Genomic DNA, 18,957 nt, shown 5'->3' on the forward strand with positions numbered 1-18,957 from the left:
GGTTCAGAGGCCCTGATTTTGATCCGCCTCTGTTGAGGCAGCGGACCACCACTTCGCTGTCGAGAACTAGACGAAGGTGTTGTCTCTTGGATGGAGCAAGACGTTTCAGGGTTAGAAGAACTGCCATGGCCTCCAGCACATTGATGTGAAATTGGTGGAATAAGGGAGACCAAAGACCTTGAACTTTCCTGAGCTGAGAATAGCCTCCCCAACCTGATAGGGATGCGTCCGTGTGAATGATTAACTTCGGAGGCGGAAATCGAAGGGGAACTGACTTTGACAGATTGTTGGCCCTTGTCCAAGGTAGAAGTCTTTCCCGGAGAATGGGAGGAAGGCGGACTTTCCTGTCCCGGAGCTTCCGGTTCGCCCTCGAACGCCAGACACGATTGATATCTTTCAATTTTGCTTTCAGAAGTAGATCCGTCACTGAAGCAAATTGAAGGGACCCTAGGATCCTCTCTTGGAGTCGTCTGGAACTTACTTTGTCTTTGAGAAAGCGTTTGGTGTTCATTGCAATCTCTAACCTCTTGGGTTTGGGAAGACACAGTGTGAGAGATATAAGATCCCATTGCAGGCCGAGCCATTGGAACTTTGATTTCGGAAGAAGACGGGACTTCTTGAAGTTGATCTGGAAGCCTAGAGATTGAAGGTATTGGATGACTTTGTGAGTGGCTTTTAGGCAATTTTGGGAGGTGTCTGACCAAATGAGCCAGTCGTCCAGGTAGGCTACTACTTGAATCCCTTGATTTCTGAGTTCCTGAACAGCAACTTCTGCTAACTTTGTGAAGATCCTTGGGGCGATGTTGAGCCCGAAAGGCATCACCTTGAAGGAGTAATTTTTGTTTCCTAGGCGGAAGCCTAGATACGGACGGAAGTGTCTCGCTATCGGAACGTGATAATAGGCGTCTGTAAGATCGATAGAGGTGGTGACGGCCCCACGGGGAAGTAAGGTCCGCACCTGCGAGACGGTAAGCATTCGAAACTTGTCGCATTGAATGGACAAGTTGAGAAGGGATAGGTCTAGAATCACTCTTCTCTTGTCCGAATCCTTCTTCGGGACACTGAACAGCCGACCCTGAAACTTCAGGTGTTTCGTTTCTTGTATGGCGTTCTTTTGTAACAGGTCCTGGACAAATTCGACTAGGTCCGGAGTGGAATGCTGATGAAATCTGTTCGGTGAAGGAGGTCCTTGAATCCAACTCCACCCCAGTCCCTTGGAGATGATACTGAAAGCCCAGGGACTGAACCTCCATTTGTCGCGGAAGGCATAAAGCCTCCCCCCTACCCGCTGCACCTCAGTATTGGCTTGAGGAGTTGCCTCCACGTCCGCCTCGGAAGTTCTTTCCCTTGCGAAAGAATCTACCTCTACCTCTGTTCTGGTATGAACCACGGTGGTAGCCTCTACCTCTGTTATAACCCTGGGAAGAGCCCTGAGCCTCATAAGATTGGTTAAAGGCTGGAGAGGTGGTGGAGGCACCGGGAAGCTGGCTCTTAGGGAGCAGAACGGTGACGTAGTCGTCCGAGGAAGGAGCCTGAGAGGTGGAAGGCTGTGCAGGAACAGCAGGAGATGGAGGGAGAGGCTGCCGGAAAACGGACGAGCTACTCTGCTGTTGCCGGAACTGAGTGGAGGTATACGGGCGGAGCTTCTTCCTACCCCGGGCTTGGTAACTTGCGGGATCATATTTCCGCTTAGGAGTCAAACCCAAACGGGATTTAAGGCTCTGATTAACTCTAGTAGCCTCCGTCAAGACTTCCTCCACAAGATCCTCAGGGAAAAGATTTGGACCCCAACAAGAGGACCGGATAAGTTTATTCGGCTCGTGCCTAATAGTCGCCTCAGCCAGGACGTGTTTGCGGCACCTACGTTTAGCAAGAGCAAAGTCATATAAGTCAAAATATAACGACTGCAAAGTAGCCTTATTGAGAGACTTAAAGATACTCTCAGTATCATAAGTTAAGGCTATCAACTCCGTAGAAGTGGCCAAGTTCAAAGTTCGACCAACACGTAGGCGGGAATCATACTCCTGTTTAATAAGGGATTCCGGGAGACGGGGAAGCCGTTCACTAAAAATTACTGACACACAGTCCGCTGTTAGCTTGCCAGAAGAAAAGGTGGTATGGACATTGTCCCAACACTCATTATCTGAAGGAAGAAGGAGGGAGATCGGATCTACCTCTCGGATGGGAGGCAAGGGCTTCTCCTCCAGAGCGTATTGAAAAGCAAGCTCTGCAATCTTAGTGACGCATGGAGTCACGGTATTCTTGTCCATTAGGAACATTGTGAAAGAACTTTTATGAGGCGTCAACATGGTATTGGTGCAACCTATATCATTTAGAAACCTAGCCCAAACAGATTGGGCTTGTTCCTTTGAGAAAATGACGGTCTCTTTGGGGACCTTATCCAGCCGAACCAGAGCTTCCTCGGTAAGCCTGGCATAACCATGAAATGGAAATGCGAGACCAGGAGGAAAGAATTCAAAATCCTCTAGTGGACGAGTACCAAGACCTTCCAACGTTAACATCCCGTCTGAGAATGGGGAATGAAGAGCCATGCGCCAAGGGTTATTCTTGGTAAACGGCGGAAGCTTAGAGGCATCCGGGATGAGAGAGCTTTGAACTCGCTCCGGAGCACCATGCTCTAATGCCCCAAGTCTCTGACCAATGTTAGAGAACATCGTGTCCATCTTGGCCTGCATTTCTGACACAATCTTAGATTGCATCTCCGACACAATGCGAAGCATGGCTGATTCGGAAAGGCCCGGGTTAGAAGCAGAAGTGGCGGATTGTACTCCCGGGTGGTGAGACTTAGAGGAGGAGCCGGAAGCCTTAGATGACGGGTTTGTATTTGATTTAGAACTATGGGAAGCCTTGTGGGGCTTACGAGCTTTTGGCAAAGTTCTAAATTTAGACTTATCTTTGGGGGGAACCGGGTGTGATCGGTGAGACGAATCGCGGTCCCCAGAAAAACCATGGAAAGAAGAGAGATCAGATGAAGAAGAAAGAGCGGGGCTGAGGATAGGAATCTCAGCGCCGGTAACACCTGCCTCACTTACCACCCTACCTGCATCCGGATCATCCAACAACATAGGTTCCACATCCAAGTTCAAGGAGGCAACATTGTCTTCCAGATCTCCGGGGGCATCCAACGGATCTTGTTCCTGGTCGATGAATCCCGAAATAGTGGCATCAATGTCGGCAATGATGGGTGCCGCAACATGCCTAGCCACAGCGGCTGAAGACTTGGCATTAGGGTAGATCATAGCACAGTAGTCTTCAGAGAGGACGTAAGGCTGCTTTGATTTCACGTTTCGGGCAAATCCCCCAACCCACACTTTCAGTGTGGCCCGAGCCGCAGTCTTCTGCTCCGGGGATGCCTGAAATAATAGTGGGAATTACAGAAAGGAAGATTCCCGGAGGTCTTTCAAGACCATAGAAATCTTACTAAATAGTGTATGTATACCAAATAAAGGTAAAATAATTAGAAAGACAACATAGCCAACGGGACTCACCGAATCAGATCCAAGGGTGGTGATGAGGTCAAAACAGACCATACAATTATCAGGGTGCCAGACTACGATGTCTTCCAGCTGAACTCTGCAGAGGGCGTGAGACCTACACACAGTATGGCCACAAGGCTGGTGAAGAACAGCCGCACAGGCCGTCGTCTGACAATGCACCATCTATAAAAAGAATAGTATATGAGAAACTGTAATTCTCTTAAGTAGGGGCGGGTCCGGAGGACCTGGGACTAAACATAAGTCTAACTTAAGACTAGAGCTTAACTGTAATACTCTTAAGTAGGGGCAGGTCCGGAGGACCCGGGCCTAAACATAAGTCTAACTTAAGACTAGAGTATAACTATCCATTCCGGTCGAGCCGGGATCATAAAGAAGGATGCAACAAAGAATTAACACACATGGTGTCTGATTTCCCGGAGCGAGGTTAAGCCCCGGACCGGGATATAAAAGTACATCCATAAACTAATACATATAGGAACTCCGGGATAGTGATCTGTCATATAAAATCATAGTAACTGTTATAAATTAAGAGGGGGGCGGAACCGTAGATAAGAACCACCAACAGAACCCGGAGGGTTTCGTATAACATAATAAAAGTGTGATAGGTGAATATAAAATAGGGTGCACCGGGATCCTACTCTGTTGACCGGTGACCAACCAGTCTAGACAGAGACGAAACCGCCGGGACACCCGGAGAGAGGACAAAGTCCATAAACACTGAACTACCCCCTCTGAAAGAAGGGAAGGCAACGGTCCCCTAGGGGAGGGGGGAGAGAAGCCTAGCCACCAACCTAGCGAGAGGGGGAGCTTGGGGGAGGATCACGTGATACGGAGCAGCAGGCTACCAACTGACGATCCCCAAACACTACCAAAACAGATCATACGGAGTAATAAGCACAAATATTCATTATAAAAGTAATAGCGTTGAAAAATATATAAATATACACATAAAAAATTAGGGCAAGGCATGCGAAATAATGAATAAATCCCGAAGGACAACAACCTGATGGCTTATATAATAAAAATTGCCGCCCAGTTACGAAGGTCGGCAAGCCATCTACGATACGTAATCTGATATCGGCCCTAAATATGAACCACAAGGGTTCTAAACGCTAAATAATGAATATCCACAATAAAACATATAAAAATTTAAACTAATAATAAAAATAATACACTTAGTAACACCGCGAGTGAAACTAAAAGCTCTCAAAACAGGAGTACCAACCGTAAGCGGAATCGAGCAAGACCGAGATGATCGAAGAGAATAAACTCTTATAACTTAAATATTAAACGATCTAGATTGCTCAAAACACAGCAAAACATAGCTTGGTACTTAACTTAGACGGTGTCTCCTGGGAAACCGATGTAGAAGCCATAATCCACGAAAAATAAGGCAAAAACACAAGAGCACAAACTAGCGGGTTACCACACAGGCGTGCTAAAAAGGAGTTGGGTTCTGAGCGGATGCAGAGTTGGTGGTGCCGAGTGAGGTTGAACGGCTCTCCTCTATTGGGGTCTTTGTCGTGGATGAATCTAAATAGTGCGGGACCTCTGGATTATACGCCCAATTCCATACCGACACCAATAGGTGAGCGAGCTAGTTAACCTAGCACTCCTTTACATTTTTTCTCTGGTATATTTAGCAGTAAATTACCTAAGAATAAGTGCTAATAGGAGCTTATTCACTGGCCGGCACAGGTTCAAGCCCAGAAAATGAACGACTGTAAGATTCTCAAAGGTAAATTTGCAATAAAAAAAATCGCAATTATAATTTTAAATCAATATGCAAAGCTAATGTCCCCCAAGAAGCCATTGTGTTTGAGAGACTTGTAACTAAATTACATCTATTTACATTACATTTGAACTATCTACTGCTAGCTCAAACCTTTAAGAATAAAGTACAATACGAGTATTAACTAGAATAACAATACTGTACTTTCACTTGTCTTACCTGCATACTAAGCCAGGAAAATCTTGTGTGAGGTTCATTAAAAGAAAAACAATGAACCATTCATCTTCCAAGTAATCCCCCACAACAGTTACACCACTAATGTGAGGGCCAAGTGCATCTGCAATAAAGGAATAATATATTTCATTACTGTACTTCTATTTTAATTATATCCAAAAATGTTTTAATTACTGCTGCTAATAGTATTGGTCTTTAGTCATTCTCTCCAAAATAACATCAATATTCAAATTTTTCTTTTAAATTTAATACATTCAAAATTGATTTCTTAAATCCAAAATAAAACAAATATTTATAATTACTAGAAAAATCTAATATTTTCAAATTCATTTCTTAATTTTTACCATTGAAACCTCTTTATTTCATTTAATTGTCTGTATCAAGTATGTAATTGATTGCCTAAATAGCCTTAAGCTTGAGCGTTAGGTGCTAATCTTCCACTAATGTTATGTTTTTCATTAAGGGAAAACTATTTTATATCATTGCAGGTGGTGAGAGGAAAGATTCCTTTTCACAAGAATAAAAAATGACTAATTTGAAAGTAATTTGTATTTTTCCTAACGATACAAACCTTGAGCTCTTTGATAGGGATCTACTTTTGGCGAAGCTGAAAGACTAGTCATATGACTTTTAGCTACCTCGTTCACACACACCGGTGTTATTTCATCATTTTCTATTGCAGGCAGGTGATGGGGGGCTAAATTTAAATAAAGAAAACAAGGTTTGTATCATTATGAAAAATACAAATTACTTTCAAATTTGTCATTTGTTCCGACACTGAATATAAACCTTTTCGCTCTTTAATATGGATGACTCACCCTCTAGGAAGGTGGAAGTCCGAACCAACTGGCAGGTTTTTGACCCGAGGTTTTCCCGTATATGCTTCGGACGTAACAGGTAAGAACTCTGACACCTCGCTAAACTCCGTACAACACACTATTAGCGACCTGAGTAATCTGTGCGATTGTTTGATACTAGCAGTGTGACTGGTCTAGGTAAGAATCCTCAGAAACGTAGGAATCTTTGAATCAACCCTAGACGTTACCCAATCCTACTTTGCAAGGGAATATGGGGAAGAAACAAGTATTGCTTCTATATTAGGTTACACACGGGAAATGGCTTTACTTACAGACAGATGGGGCCAGCTTGCAGAGGACTGTAAGTACTGCTCCCCGAGAGAGGGGAAGATGAAAGAAAGAAAGAGCCAGTCATTCTTAACATTCATCCCAGACTTATCTCAGGTAACCTCTTCCCTCAACCATCTGCTATTGTCCATCAAAGAGCCCAAGGTATCTAAACCACTTGATGTACAGCCACTATAGGGCCAATGGAGAACATCTCCATATTGCTGTGGGTCACATCTTGCTGATAGTGGGCAGTAAAGGTTGCCTAACGCTTCCACATGCCCGTTTGTAAGACCTACGTCAGAGACTTAGTTCTTCTTGAACGCTAGGGACGTGCTGAATCCCCTAACGTTATGAGTTCTGGGTCGTCTTGTTTGTGGAGAAGGATCAGGATTCAATGCTAGGTCTTTACAAATTCAAGCAGAGATGGTGTTCTTGGTGATCCTCCTCTTGACCTTCCCCGTGCTGACAAAGGCTGAAACTCAGGGATAAGCTGTTGCTGTTCTCTTGAGATAGTACCTCAAACTCCTCACTGAACAAAGTAGCAGTTGATCTGGATCATTGGTTATATTTCGAAGATTCCCAATCCGGAAGGGCCCAAATCTAAAGGATCCGCTACTCCTGGATTTTCAGCGTTAGCAATAAACTCAGGGACAAAGCCGAGTATTACCTTACCGCAATCCATTGAATGGGAGATGTCGTATGAAAGACCATGAAGTTCGCTAACTTAATTAGCCAAAACCAGGAAGTTTGCTAACTCTATTGGCTGAAACCAATGCAGGTAGGAAAATTGCCTTTTAAGTAAGGTGGCAATCTGATGCCTGGCGTAATGATTCGCAAGGAGCAGCCTTCAGAGACCGAAAGATGTGAATCATGTTCCCTGGAGGAGGTCTAACTTCCACAGGGGGTAGGTAAGCTCAAAACTCTGTATGAGGAGAACAACTTCAACGAAGAGGAAATATTAACTCCTTTCAGCCTAAAGGTAAGGCTCAAGGCTGAGTGGTAGCCTTCCATCGATGAGACCAAGAGGGGTTTTTCTTCATAAAGGTATACAAGGAACTCCACTACTGCTGGAATAGTGGCATCAAAGGGAGAGAAACCCCTTCCATGAAACCAACCGCGGAAGAATCCACTTGGCCTGGTAAACTGAAGCCAAAGATCTGCAAAGGTATTCAGACATCTTTTTTTGCAACTCTGAGGCGAGGAGATGCTGGATGTCTCCAGGCGTAAAGTTGTAGGGATACTGCAGCTTTGTGGAAGATGCTCATATATGGCTGTCTGAGTAAATCGTGCCGTGGAGGGAGTTCTCTCAGGATCTCCATCAGGAACTGAAGAAGGTCCGGGAATCATTCGGCATGATGCCATAGCAGAGCTGTGAGAGTTTTTGACAGGTTCTAAGATGATCTGGTCTTGTTAAGTACTCTTCTCATCAGACAGAAGGGGGAAAAGGCATAAACGACAATGTTGTCCCACCGTTGTTGGAATGCATCTTGCCAGAGCCTGAATATGCAGGACTAGGGAGCAGTAGAGCGGGAGCCCGTTGTTCAGGGACTTGGCGAACTGGTCCACAGTTGGGGAACCATTCAAATTTAGGATTTTTCGGCTGTTAAATAATTCAAAGATCACTCGGAGCCCACTATGAGATGCTCTGCTCAGATTGTCCGCGAGCACATGAAGTGGGCTGATAGGGACACTGAGTTGTCTTCTGCCCATCTTAGCATCTCCACTGCTAGATGACAAAGGGGCTGTGAAAAAGTACTGCCATGCTTGTTTACGCCAACACCGTGGTGTTGTCGCTCATCAGTTCCTAGTGACTCGCTAGGAACTGATGGAACTGCTGAAGGGCTAGAAAAGCTGCCCTCATCTCTCAGAGATTTATATGCTGGTAACCTTCGGACTTTGACCAGAGCACAGAGACCGTTTGGTGCATGTGGGGCCCCCACCCTACTTTTCACGCATCTGAAAAGAGCATCAATTCCAGGGAGGAATGAGAAGGTCGACCCCTCGGCAGAGATTCTCGTCTGCCACCCACCACCTCAGGTCCATCCGCTGTTCGGGTCCCATGAGGTGTATTTAGGGAGTCCTCAAACTGAACCCACCTGGATTTTAGCCACCACTGAAGAGATAGAATCCAGAGGAGGCTGTTGAGAACTAGACGGACCAGGGATGACAGGTGATCTAGGAGACGTAACCACCACTGGCATGAGTTTGATTGATTGATTAGGCGTTATCTGGCATCCTGACATCTAAGGTCATTAACGCCCATATTATTTGCTATAAATAAAAAAATAAAATAAATAGTAATTCAATTTAAAACATTAAAAGCAAAACGTCCTTATAACAGTTAGATAGCTTTCAGAAGACCTGCTATCTCTTAAATATATAACTGGTTGTTGAATCACTTAAAAACTTAGCTAAATGACCATTGGGGTTATGTTGCTCGTCTTTTAAAAGTTTAAAGATTGCTCATGAATGGAAGAGGCAAAGGACAGTGACAATGTCCTGGCAGGCCAATGCCCGAGAGACTAACCATATACTGTATACATATGATTAGTGCTCGAACCCCCTATCCACCCAGCTAGGACCAAGGAGGGCCAGGCAAGGGTTGCTGATGACTCAGCAGGTAGACCTATAAGCTCCCCAAAACCCACCATCCTTAACGGTTGCAGACGCTAGAAGAAACTCTTGAGCTTGAACGGATCTTGAACCAAAGAGAAGTAGATTGCTGGATAGGGACTTTTTCATTAATCCTGTGTAGGTCACAGTGATCAGGTAAAATGTGAGGATTTTTTATTCATTGAGCAAAGCTTCGACTTTTTATGCTGTAAACAGTACTGTAATGTAATTTCAAAACAATTTTAAGTACCAACAAAGGCTGCTTTTTTCTGGAGATAAGAGTCACTTACTAAAAAGTTTCAGTTTCTACTGTTCACTAGTCACTAGTAACAAATAAATTCCCTAGTATAATCAACGAAGAATATATAATTCTTCTAACTATACATCAATGGTTTGTGACAAATTGCAATTCTACTAAAGATTTTCTTTTTCTATTGAGTGTCATAACACTAACCTGTAGGTTCATTACCAGATGAGCGCTGACCCACTTTTAAGATGAATGATTGCTTATTCCAAATGTACTGATGAGTATACTGGGCAACATGAGCTTGAAACTTGGAAATTAATTCTTCAAGCTGTTCTTCCTCTACAATTGGAGTCCCATCTTCATGATGGGGAAATAACCAGTATCTTATGGTTTCTTCTTCTTCTATGGCCATTTTACTACCAAATAGACTGCAAGCCATTTTGAACCTGAAAATAAAAATCAATAGTGTTTTCAAATTAACAGATAATTTGCATGAAAAATACATTCGAGAAATTTAGCAATGGTTAATGTTTTCATAGATAAAATTCTTTTACTTATCACTCTTCTTAGGGCAGAGACCAAACATTCTACTACTGTATTGTGACCTTACTAATGAGATCACCAAAGCTTAGCTACCAAAAACTCTTACACTATAACCTCCTCTATGGACAAAATTATTTTCAAATGTAAAGCAAGGTAAACACTCGATGTAAGCTAAATGTAATACTGCACAATGTTCCGACATTATAAAATATAAATCTTTAAAACAATTGTATTTACACAAAGAGCAAATTTATACGTTTTAGATACTGAATCTGTTAAATGAGATGTGATGTTATCTCAAATCTTCAACTTCAATAACCATCTGACTGGAGATTACAATACAGCTGGTAATTAAATATCAAATACTGTATGACAAATTCTTAAAGTACTGTACTGTAGTTTCCATTTTCTTGAATATACAAACCTGATGTCTTTACAAATGAGTACAATACTCCTTGCACTAGCTGCAATTTTTTTCTAATCTTTATAATATCCTGTATGAAAAATTTGGAAGTACAGTACTTTGTATAATTCCCTAACTATACAAACCCTAGTTCTTTACATAGGAGAATTATAGCAGTGAAGCAGGTGGGATTTTCTAGGGGGTTGGTCATAGCAAGAAAGTATGAGTAAAGGACTCGGGTTTGTATTGTTAGGAAAAAGACAAATGATTTCCAAATTTGTCATTTGTTCCCATACAACATACAAACATTCATCTTTTACAATTAACTCTCAACCTTAGACTGGAGGAAGACCCCTTTCCAGCTGGCTGGAAACATCCCAGGATACCAAAACCTCACACATTATGATGATGAAAGAGTTAGGGATCCTAACACCACGTGAACCAGCGGTTGGTACGGCTGACATTAAGGTTGTTCTGGGTTGAATATCTTTGTGTCGTAAGACTTGGCTTATATATGAAATGAATTTGTCCAAAGCTATCCGTATGAAATATACATAATTCTAGGTTTGCCTGGTCACATCCCACGCCCCATCATAAGGAGTGTGGGGAAAAGACACTTTTACACCTGAGTATAGAATAGCAACACAGTGAGTGGCGCTAGATCAAGTACAGCTGGCAAGGCTCTTAATGCTGTACCCCAAAAAATCCTGGTCAATCTTTATTTTCATCCTGGAATCACTCCTAAATTTTGCCCTCAATCTGATAGTAAGGGTCTTGTAAAGTGTCAGGGTAGCTATACCACCAGCTGTACAACTACAACAGCCCTTAACAAACAAGGGTCTAGAGAACTGCGAGTCACATCCCGCAGATATTGGGCAGTAAACATCATTTGACATTTCCACATCCCTGCCTGTAAGACTGTACCTTCTTCACAGAGAGATTCTTTTAAAATCTAAAGATGCACTAACGCTTCTGACTTCATGAGCTGACTTGGGTCTTCCTATTGAAGATGGCAAGAGAGGTGAAAAGGTTCAGTCAATGACCTCCCTTAACTAGGAAGAAATTGTTTAAAGATACTTTCTTCTCCCCATTCCCTGAGCTAACAACGAGATGTTGCAGGTGTTGTTGGGAACGTGGAAGGAGATGTCCGTTTTCGAGTAGCCCCTGGAAAAGAAACGGTGGTCACGAGTTGGCGAGTGACGATCACGCACTGGAGATTGATGATCGGGAGCTGGTGAGTGACGATCACGAGCTGACAAGTGACGATCACGAGGAGAAGAATGACGCTCACGTGCTAGCAAACGACGAGGAGTTGGCAAGTGACGATCACAAGCTGGTGAATGACAAGGAGCTGGCAAGTGATGATCACAAAGTGAGTGACGATCAAGAGGTGTTGAGTGACAAACAGCTGCCGAACGATGAGCAGCTGACGAACGACAAGAAGCTGGAGAGTGAAAACCACACTCTGGGAAGTGACGACCATGAGCTGGGAAGTGACAACCACGAGCTGGCAAGTGACAACCACGAGCTGGCAAGTGACGCCCACAAGCAAAGGTGTGGCGATCACGAGCTGGGGAGTGGCAAAAACCAACTGGCTGCTTCCTATCCCAGAGTGTTATTCTGTACTTTGCATGAGCTTAAAAGAGACACCCTGACACCTTGTTAACTCTCAAAATATGTGAGAGATTCAACAACCTGGGCAATCAGGTGAGTGTGTGAGAATTCAGTAATGTGACTTGACCAAGTAAGGTAATATTTGAAGATAAACTCCACACTTAACCTAGACACTGCTCAATTCCACCTCGCAGGGAGATCAGGGACATAACATATAAATAAACATATATCTGGATACACAAGGGATGAAGGTACCCACCTGGAGTAAGAGGTCAGCTTGCAGATTTCCTCGGTTGCTCAAACCCAAGAGGGGAAAATGAAAGACAAAAAGGCCAGTCACTTACACATTTATTCTAGTCTTATACTGTACCGGGTAACATCTGCCCTCAACCAATTGCTACTTGCCCTACAAGGGAGTCGAGGTGCTTGCAACCACGTTTTGTGCAGCCATCAGATTCCTGTGGGTTACGAATTGCAGGTAATGGGCTGTGAAGGTCATTTGATACTTCCACAAGCCCACATGCAATACCTGCACCCCAGATAAGTTCTTTTTGAACGCCAAGGACGTTCTTATGCCCCTGATGTCATGAGCTCTGGGTCTTCGAGTCTGAGGATTACAATTTAAAACGAGAGCTCTTTCTATTACTTGCCTAATCCAAGCAGAGTTAGTACTGTATTACGTGATATTTTCCTCTTGACCCTGCCCATACTGACGAAAAGTATGTTAGGTTGTGATTCTTTTGAGATAAGACCTCAGTACCCTGATAGGGCATAATAGCAGCTGATCTGGATCATCTATTACAGAACATAGACTCTCAACACGGAAAGGCTCAAATCTAGGATCTGCTACAGCCGGATTTTAAATCTTACCAATAAACTCAGGGACAAGCCGAGTTACACCTACCCCCTTCCTCTTGAATGGGCGACATTGTACGATGTACCATGTAGGCTAGCTCACTAACACTCTTCATCAAAACCAGGGCTAGCAGAAAAACAGTCTTCAGTGTCAAGTAACAATCTGACGACTGATGTAGTTGTTCATAAGTTGCTCCTTTCAGGGCTCGTAGCACACATACTAAATTCCATGGAGAAGGTCTAACTTCCAATTGAGTGCAAGAGCGATCAAAACTTTGTATGAGGAGAGACAATTCTGCCGAGGAAGGAATGTTAATTTCTTTCAATATAAAGGTGAAGCTCAAGACTGAGCGATAGCCTTTTCCCGCCATGATCAAGCAGAGTTTTTCTTCCCTCAGGTATAAAAGAAACTCAGCTATCACTGGGATAGCGGCTATGAGAAGAGCCACCAACCACAATAGATAAGCCACTTTGCCTGGTATATGGCAGTTGAAGAATCCCAGAGGTATCCAGAGATCCTTTTTGCCTATCTTCAAGAGGAAATGCTGGATTACCTCCAGATGTGAAGTCGTAGCAAAGCCATGGCTTTGTGGAATATCTTTGTATGCGGTTGATCGAGTAGCTCGGGAAGAAGTGGTAGCTCTCTCTGAGCTTCTGTAAACAGTTGTAGAAGGTTCGGAAACCATTCTGCATGCTGCCACATCAGAGCTATGAGGGTCAACGAGAAATCCTGCGATGCTATTACTGTACCTTGTTTATGAGTCAAATCATTAGGCAAAATGGAGGAAACCCCTAAACGTTCATCTTGTCCCATGGTTGTTGGAAGGCATCTTGCCAGATAGCTTGGGGATCTGGTACTGGCGAGCAGTACACCGGAAGTTTTCAGTTGAGGAACATTGCTAAGAGCCACAGTAATGCTGCTATTTCAGCATGAGTGTCTGCATCCATACTCTTCAGAGTATGCCTTGGTACTGGCTATGGATGCGGAATCAATCAAAGGGAACTACAGTATGCTTATTTAAATTGACTGGAATCAAATGATTCTCCATGGATGGAATCAAATTGATTTTATCAGTGGAAACTCAACCTAAGAGTTTTACACTCTCATTCCTAACTCCTGGGAAAGTAAGGGAATACTGTACAGGACTGAAGTCTATCTCATGTGAATCATGAGGCTCCCTTTTGATTTCTCCAAGATATTGGGGTTACTTCTATAATGCATGAAGGTCCATCTTGTTGACAGTCATGTGTTTATAGATATCAATAGAGCTAGTGGGATTGTGATTGTTCAATATAGACTTCAGAGAAATCTAATCCCAACGCAGATAAGTATACACAGTTCACCAATGCGAAAGGATCCAAATATTTTCTTTCTTTTTTGAATGGTAAAAATTGAGCATAAAAAACTTCTACCAGCGCCTGATGAATCTATCAAATATGACAAATTCAGAGGTAGTTTCTATTTTTCCTAAAGATACAAACCTTAGCTATTAATAGGGGTATTACTTTCGACGAAGCTGAAATGACGAGCAATTAGAATTTAGCAAGGGTTAACTACCGATCCGCTAGTTAGCGGGGGGGGGGGGGGGGGGGGGGGTAGTGGGGGTAGCTAGCTACACCCCTCACTCACACACCTGTGACTGAGCCTCACTTTGCTTGGAGGTAGGACTTTGACGGGGGACAGGGTTGGCGGATAAGCATGTATAAATAGCTAAGGATTGTATCATTAGGAAAAATGTTATTTTCAATATTAATCTTACCCGATAATCATGTAGCTGTCAACTCCGTTGCCCGACAGAATTCTACGGAAGGGATACGCCAGCGATCGCTATACAAGAGGGGGGTGTACTCACAAGCGCCACCTGTGGCCAGGTACTGCAGTACTTCTTGTTGACACCACCTCAATTTTTCCTCTGTCGTGCTTCCGGCAAGACGTTCATGGATACGCTTATAATTTTGGAGTCTTGTTCACGGTTTTTGGTGAAGTATTGCTCTAAGATTTCAGCTTTCGCTATTCAGGAAGTTTTATTATTAGCTTAGCTAGCTTTTGGAATTAATTTGATTAATTATGGTGACGAAGAGAGTATGAACTCTCTTTCACCTTTAAATGGCCGACCCTTCCCTTAGACGGAAGTGTTGGTGTCTAAGAGAGTATAGACTCTCTTTCTTAATTTTGCTCAACAAAAGTTATAGATTTATTTTTTATCTCTCCGCCTTTTATAGGCCTCTTCGATTAACTTCCTTTTATTATAAACTTATTAAAATTAATTTTTATATTTGTTTATAGCGACCTTTCCTAATAGTAGGCGGTCTTTTCTTGGTACCGAAGTTAATTAACATTGAGCCCGTCATTTCGGTTTTACCTGTTAACATATTATGCTATTTTTATGTTTTTGAAAGAATTTCTTTGATAGTCTCGTACTGTTTTCAAAGTTGAACTAACGTTTTGTTTTGTCTCTGCAGTTGTTGACGTTCAGAACGTTCAACTTGCGCTCTATCGTTACGATAGAGAGAGAATTTTCACGGTGTCACGTTGCAGTAAGAGTAACCGTTTCTAGCGTTTTGTTCATTCTTTCTTAGCTTAATGGTTTTAATTCTAATAAAGGAACTTTTTATTTGGGAAATATTTCAGTTTTTTTCCTTTAACAATAATATGTTTTAACGATATATATGATTGGGCTCTTCTCTCAGGTTCTAAGTCAAGAGAGAGAGAGAGAGAGAGATAGAGACGGAGGGAGAGAGAGCTGGATAAACATTTCGTTCAAGCGAGTAACGTTGTTATCGTTTTTGCTCTTCTCCCTAGTCTCTTTAAGGGAAGAAGGTAAACGTTTCTAGAGTTTTATTCTTGTTCTCAAGCTTTATGAGGTGAGAGATTTTAAACGTAGTTTATTTGATCTAGTGTTTAGTCTCTTTCCAGCCACTGATTATTTATCTTTCATTAGATTTTTCTGTTACATTGTAATTCTGTTCTCGCAATTACTAACTTTTAAGGAAGGATAGAATTGCGTGTTTCAGGTACAAACCACTTAAAGTTTCGAGTTCAGTGAAATAAGTGCAAACAGAAAATCAAAAGTGATAAGTGATTAGCGCAAAGTGTGTCAGTGTTGTGCGTGAGGGTACTTCTGTGCGTGCCAGTCGTCCTCCCAGTCCGGGACCTCTTGCAAGCTCCCAAGCCCAGGGGAGAAGCAATGTCGAAGGGCAAAAGGGTTCGGCAGGCCTTGATCGGCGCACAGAAGTATCCTCGGTGGTTGCGGGCGTGTCTTACAGAGACCGTCACTCCCACCCGCAGACGATTGAGCCCTTATTTTGCTCGTCTGCAGAAGAAATTTCGGGGAGAAAACGCTGGACTCAGGTCTCAAGACCTCTTAAATGTAAAGTCCAGACCTCTAGAGTTCAACAACCCGGATGCAGTCATTGGGTTAGCTCTGACTCTCCGCAGTCATCAGGTGACTGCACACCTCCTAAGAGAGGTAAGGCGATGCCTCAACAGACCTCATCTTCTGTTAAGGCTTTGCCTCAACAGACCTTATCGTCTGTTGATCCCAAGATAACTTTGCTGTAGTCCATGCAGTCGCAGCTTGCGGTCTTAATGCGTGAGTTTCAGGCTGAAAAGGTTACACCTCCTCCTGCGAGCGCTCCGCCTCACCGCAGTCCAGTCTGCCAGGCGTACGAAGTTGAGGTTCCTCAAGCTACCTTACCGCGTTCGGAGTTGCCAGTTACCAGCGTTGTGCAGCAACCTCAACCTTCCTTAAGGCAACCTCAACAATGGGAGCAGGAGTCTTTTGCCTTGAGGCAAGATTTTCTTGCAGTTAGACCATCTTCGAGGCAACAACCTTTTGAGGTACGACAACCTCTACCATCCTTGAGGCAGCCACCTCAGCTCTCGCAGCTGCTACCTCAACTTTCCTCAAGGCGAGAGCCTCAACTCTTGAGGCTAGCTCCTCAGGAACCTCAACTCGTGAGACAGGAACTGCGTTCTGCGCAGCCGCTACCTCAACTCTCGCAGCTCACACCTCAAGAACCTCAACTCGTGAGTCAAGAGCCTCTCTCTGCGCAGCCACCTCAACCCTTGAGGCAAGCGCAACTCTTGAGGCAGGAACCTCATGCTATGAGTCAGCCACCTCAACGCATGCATCTGCCACTTTCTCCTCAACTTGAGCCTCTTCCCATTCAACTTTGAATAACAAATGACAATAATAACACCTCATTACTTTCATAACTTGCATTTGTAATCATATACATGTATGCCTACACAAACATTATGATAATGGAAGTTATTCGTATTACTTAAATAAACAAATATATATGTATTCCTTGCAATATATTTTTAACAAAATCGCAAATATGGCAAAAATATCTTCATAACAAAAATGAATCATGAGTTATGAATGTAATGTAAATATTATGTTGATATTAAAACCCCATGCAAGCATGCATGAAGTAATGCAGTGTTGCCAACAGGGCGAGTTTCCCTTTCCTGAGGTGAAGTAGATTATAGTGCGTATATTTAGTGCAGCTTAATTCTACGATTATCATGCCGGCTATCAAATTCATCAACAAAACAGTCTAAATCAATTCCCTCGGCACGTGCACTTTCAATGGACAGTAATGCGATATTACTCAATCTAGCACTGGTCATGGAATTTCTGAGAAATGTTACACGCCATGCAACATGCTCTGCTTACCTTACAGCATGCTCTACATACAGCATGCTCTGCATACAGCATGCTCTGCATACAGCATGCTCTGCATACCTTACCGCATGCTTCTCAGTCACACATCTTTGGTTGTTGCTAACTCACTAGACTGTCAAGCAGTTTCATAACGTTGCCTTCTAGTCTGCTGCTTTTGCACCAGTGAAACCCTCACTGAGAGAACTTAGCTTTTCTCGGATATGGTCCCTGTAGATGAGAAAGTGCTTTTCTCCCTCCTTCTGATATTCCCTTGAGGACTCTGTCATTTGGAGAGGAGCCTTTGGCTGCGTAGCCTCCTATGGACTTTTATTTAAGCATAACATGCTTCCAGGGAAGGTAATGGTTCCACTTCAGTCGCTAACCCCGTCTGTTACCACACCTGCTCCCATAGACCTTGAGCTGGGTTGCAAGACATGCAGTCCAAGCTTAGTCCTTGTTAGAGGATTTTTTGTTTACGGAGTCAGTGTGTCACTGGGAAGACGTTCAACAACCAGCAGAAGTGACTTGTTGTGACGCAGTGCGGCAACCTCAGCAACCCGATAAGGAGTTGTCTGTACGACCCAGACAGTCTAGACAGCTTCGGGTTGTCACTGTACTTCCTCGCTTCCCCATGGTTGACAGTTCACAGACTGTGCAGCAGTACCATGATCTTGTGTCCGGCTCCGTCAGACGACTGGCTTTTAAGAACTCCCACAAGTCGTCGCTGTCTGGAGATTCTCAGATGGACTTTGGATCTGACCAAGGAACTGGGCCTCCTGGTCAGTTTTGAGGAGTCCCGGCTCGTCCCATCCCAGACCATTGTCTACCTGGGTATGGAGATTCAGAGTCGAGCTTTTCAGGCTTTTCCGTCGGCCCCAAGGATCTTCCAAGCCCTAGAATGCATCCAGAGCATGCTGAGAAGGAACCGATGCTCAGTCAGGTAGCGGATGAGTCTAACAGGGACACTTTCATCGCTGGCCCTGTTCATCGTGTTAGGGAGACTCCACCTCCCCCCCCCTTCAGTATCATCTAGCTGCTCACTGGATAAAGGACATGACGCTAGAGACGGTCTCAGTTTCTGTTTCCGAAGAGAGGAGGTCTTCTCTCGCGTGGTGTAAGAACAGCTTTCTTCTCAAGGAAGTCTACCTTTGGCTGTTCAGAAACCCGACCGCCGTCTCCTCTCGGACGCATCAGACACGGGCTGGGGTGCGACTTTGGACGGACAGGAATGCTCGGGAACATGGAATCAGGAGCAAAGGACACTTCACATCAATTGCAAGGAGTTATTGGCGGTTCTTCTGGCCTTGATAAACTTCAAGTCCCTCCAGCTTAACAAGGTGGTGGAGGTGGACTCTGACAACACCACAGCCCTGGCTTACATCTTCAAGCAGGGAGGGA

The 18,957-nt window shown here is 43.8% G+C and overlaps 1 protein-coding gene across 1 annotated transcript in view; it reads right to left on the reverse strand.

The window, feature by feature from the left end:
- The window catches only part of LOC137634095 (protein ecdysoneless homolog), a 127,135-nt gene that overhangs the window by 80,187 nt on the left and 27,991 nt on the right, over window positions 1-18,957 (reverse strand). Inside the window, exons 2-3 of the mRNA XM_068366318.1 lie at window positions 9,679-9,917; window positions 5,470-5,587 (exon numbers count right to left, since the gene is read on the reverse strand). Coding sequence (XP_068222419.1) covers window positions 5,470-5,587; window positions 9,679-9,910 — 350 coding nt within the window. The 5' untranslated portion in view covers window positions 9,911-9,917. The remainder of the gene's footprint in view (window positions 1-5,469; window positions 5,588-9,678; window positions 9,918-18,957) is intronic.

The sequence above is a fragment of the Palaemon carinicauda genome, chromosome 44 (genome assembly GCF_036898095.1).
Source record: "Palaemon carinicauda isolate YSFRI2023 chromosome 44, ASM3689809v2, whole genome shotgun sequence".
NCBI lineage: Eukaryota > Metazoa > Arthropoda > Malacostraca > Decapoda > Palaemonidae > Palaemon > Palaemon carinicauda.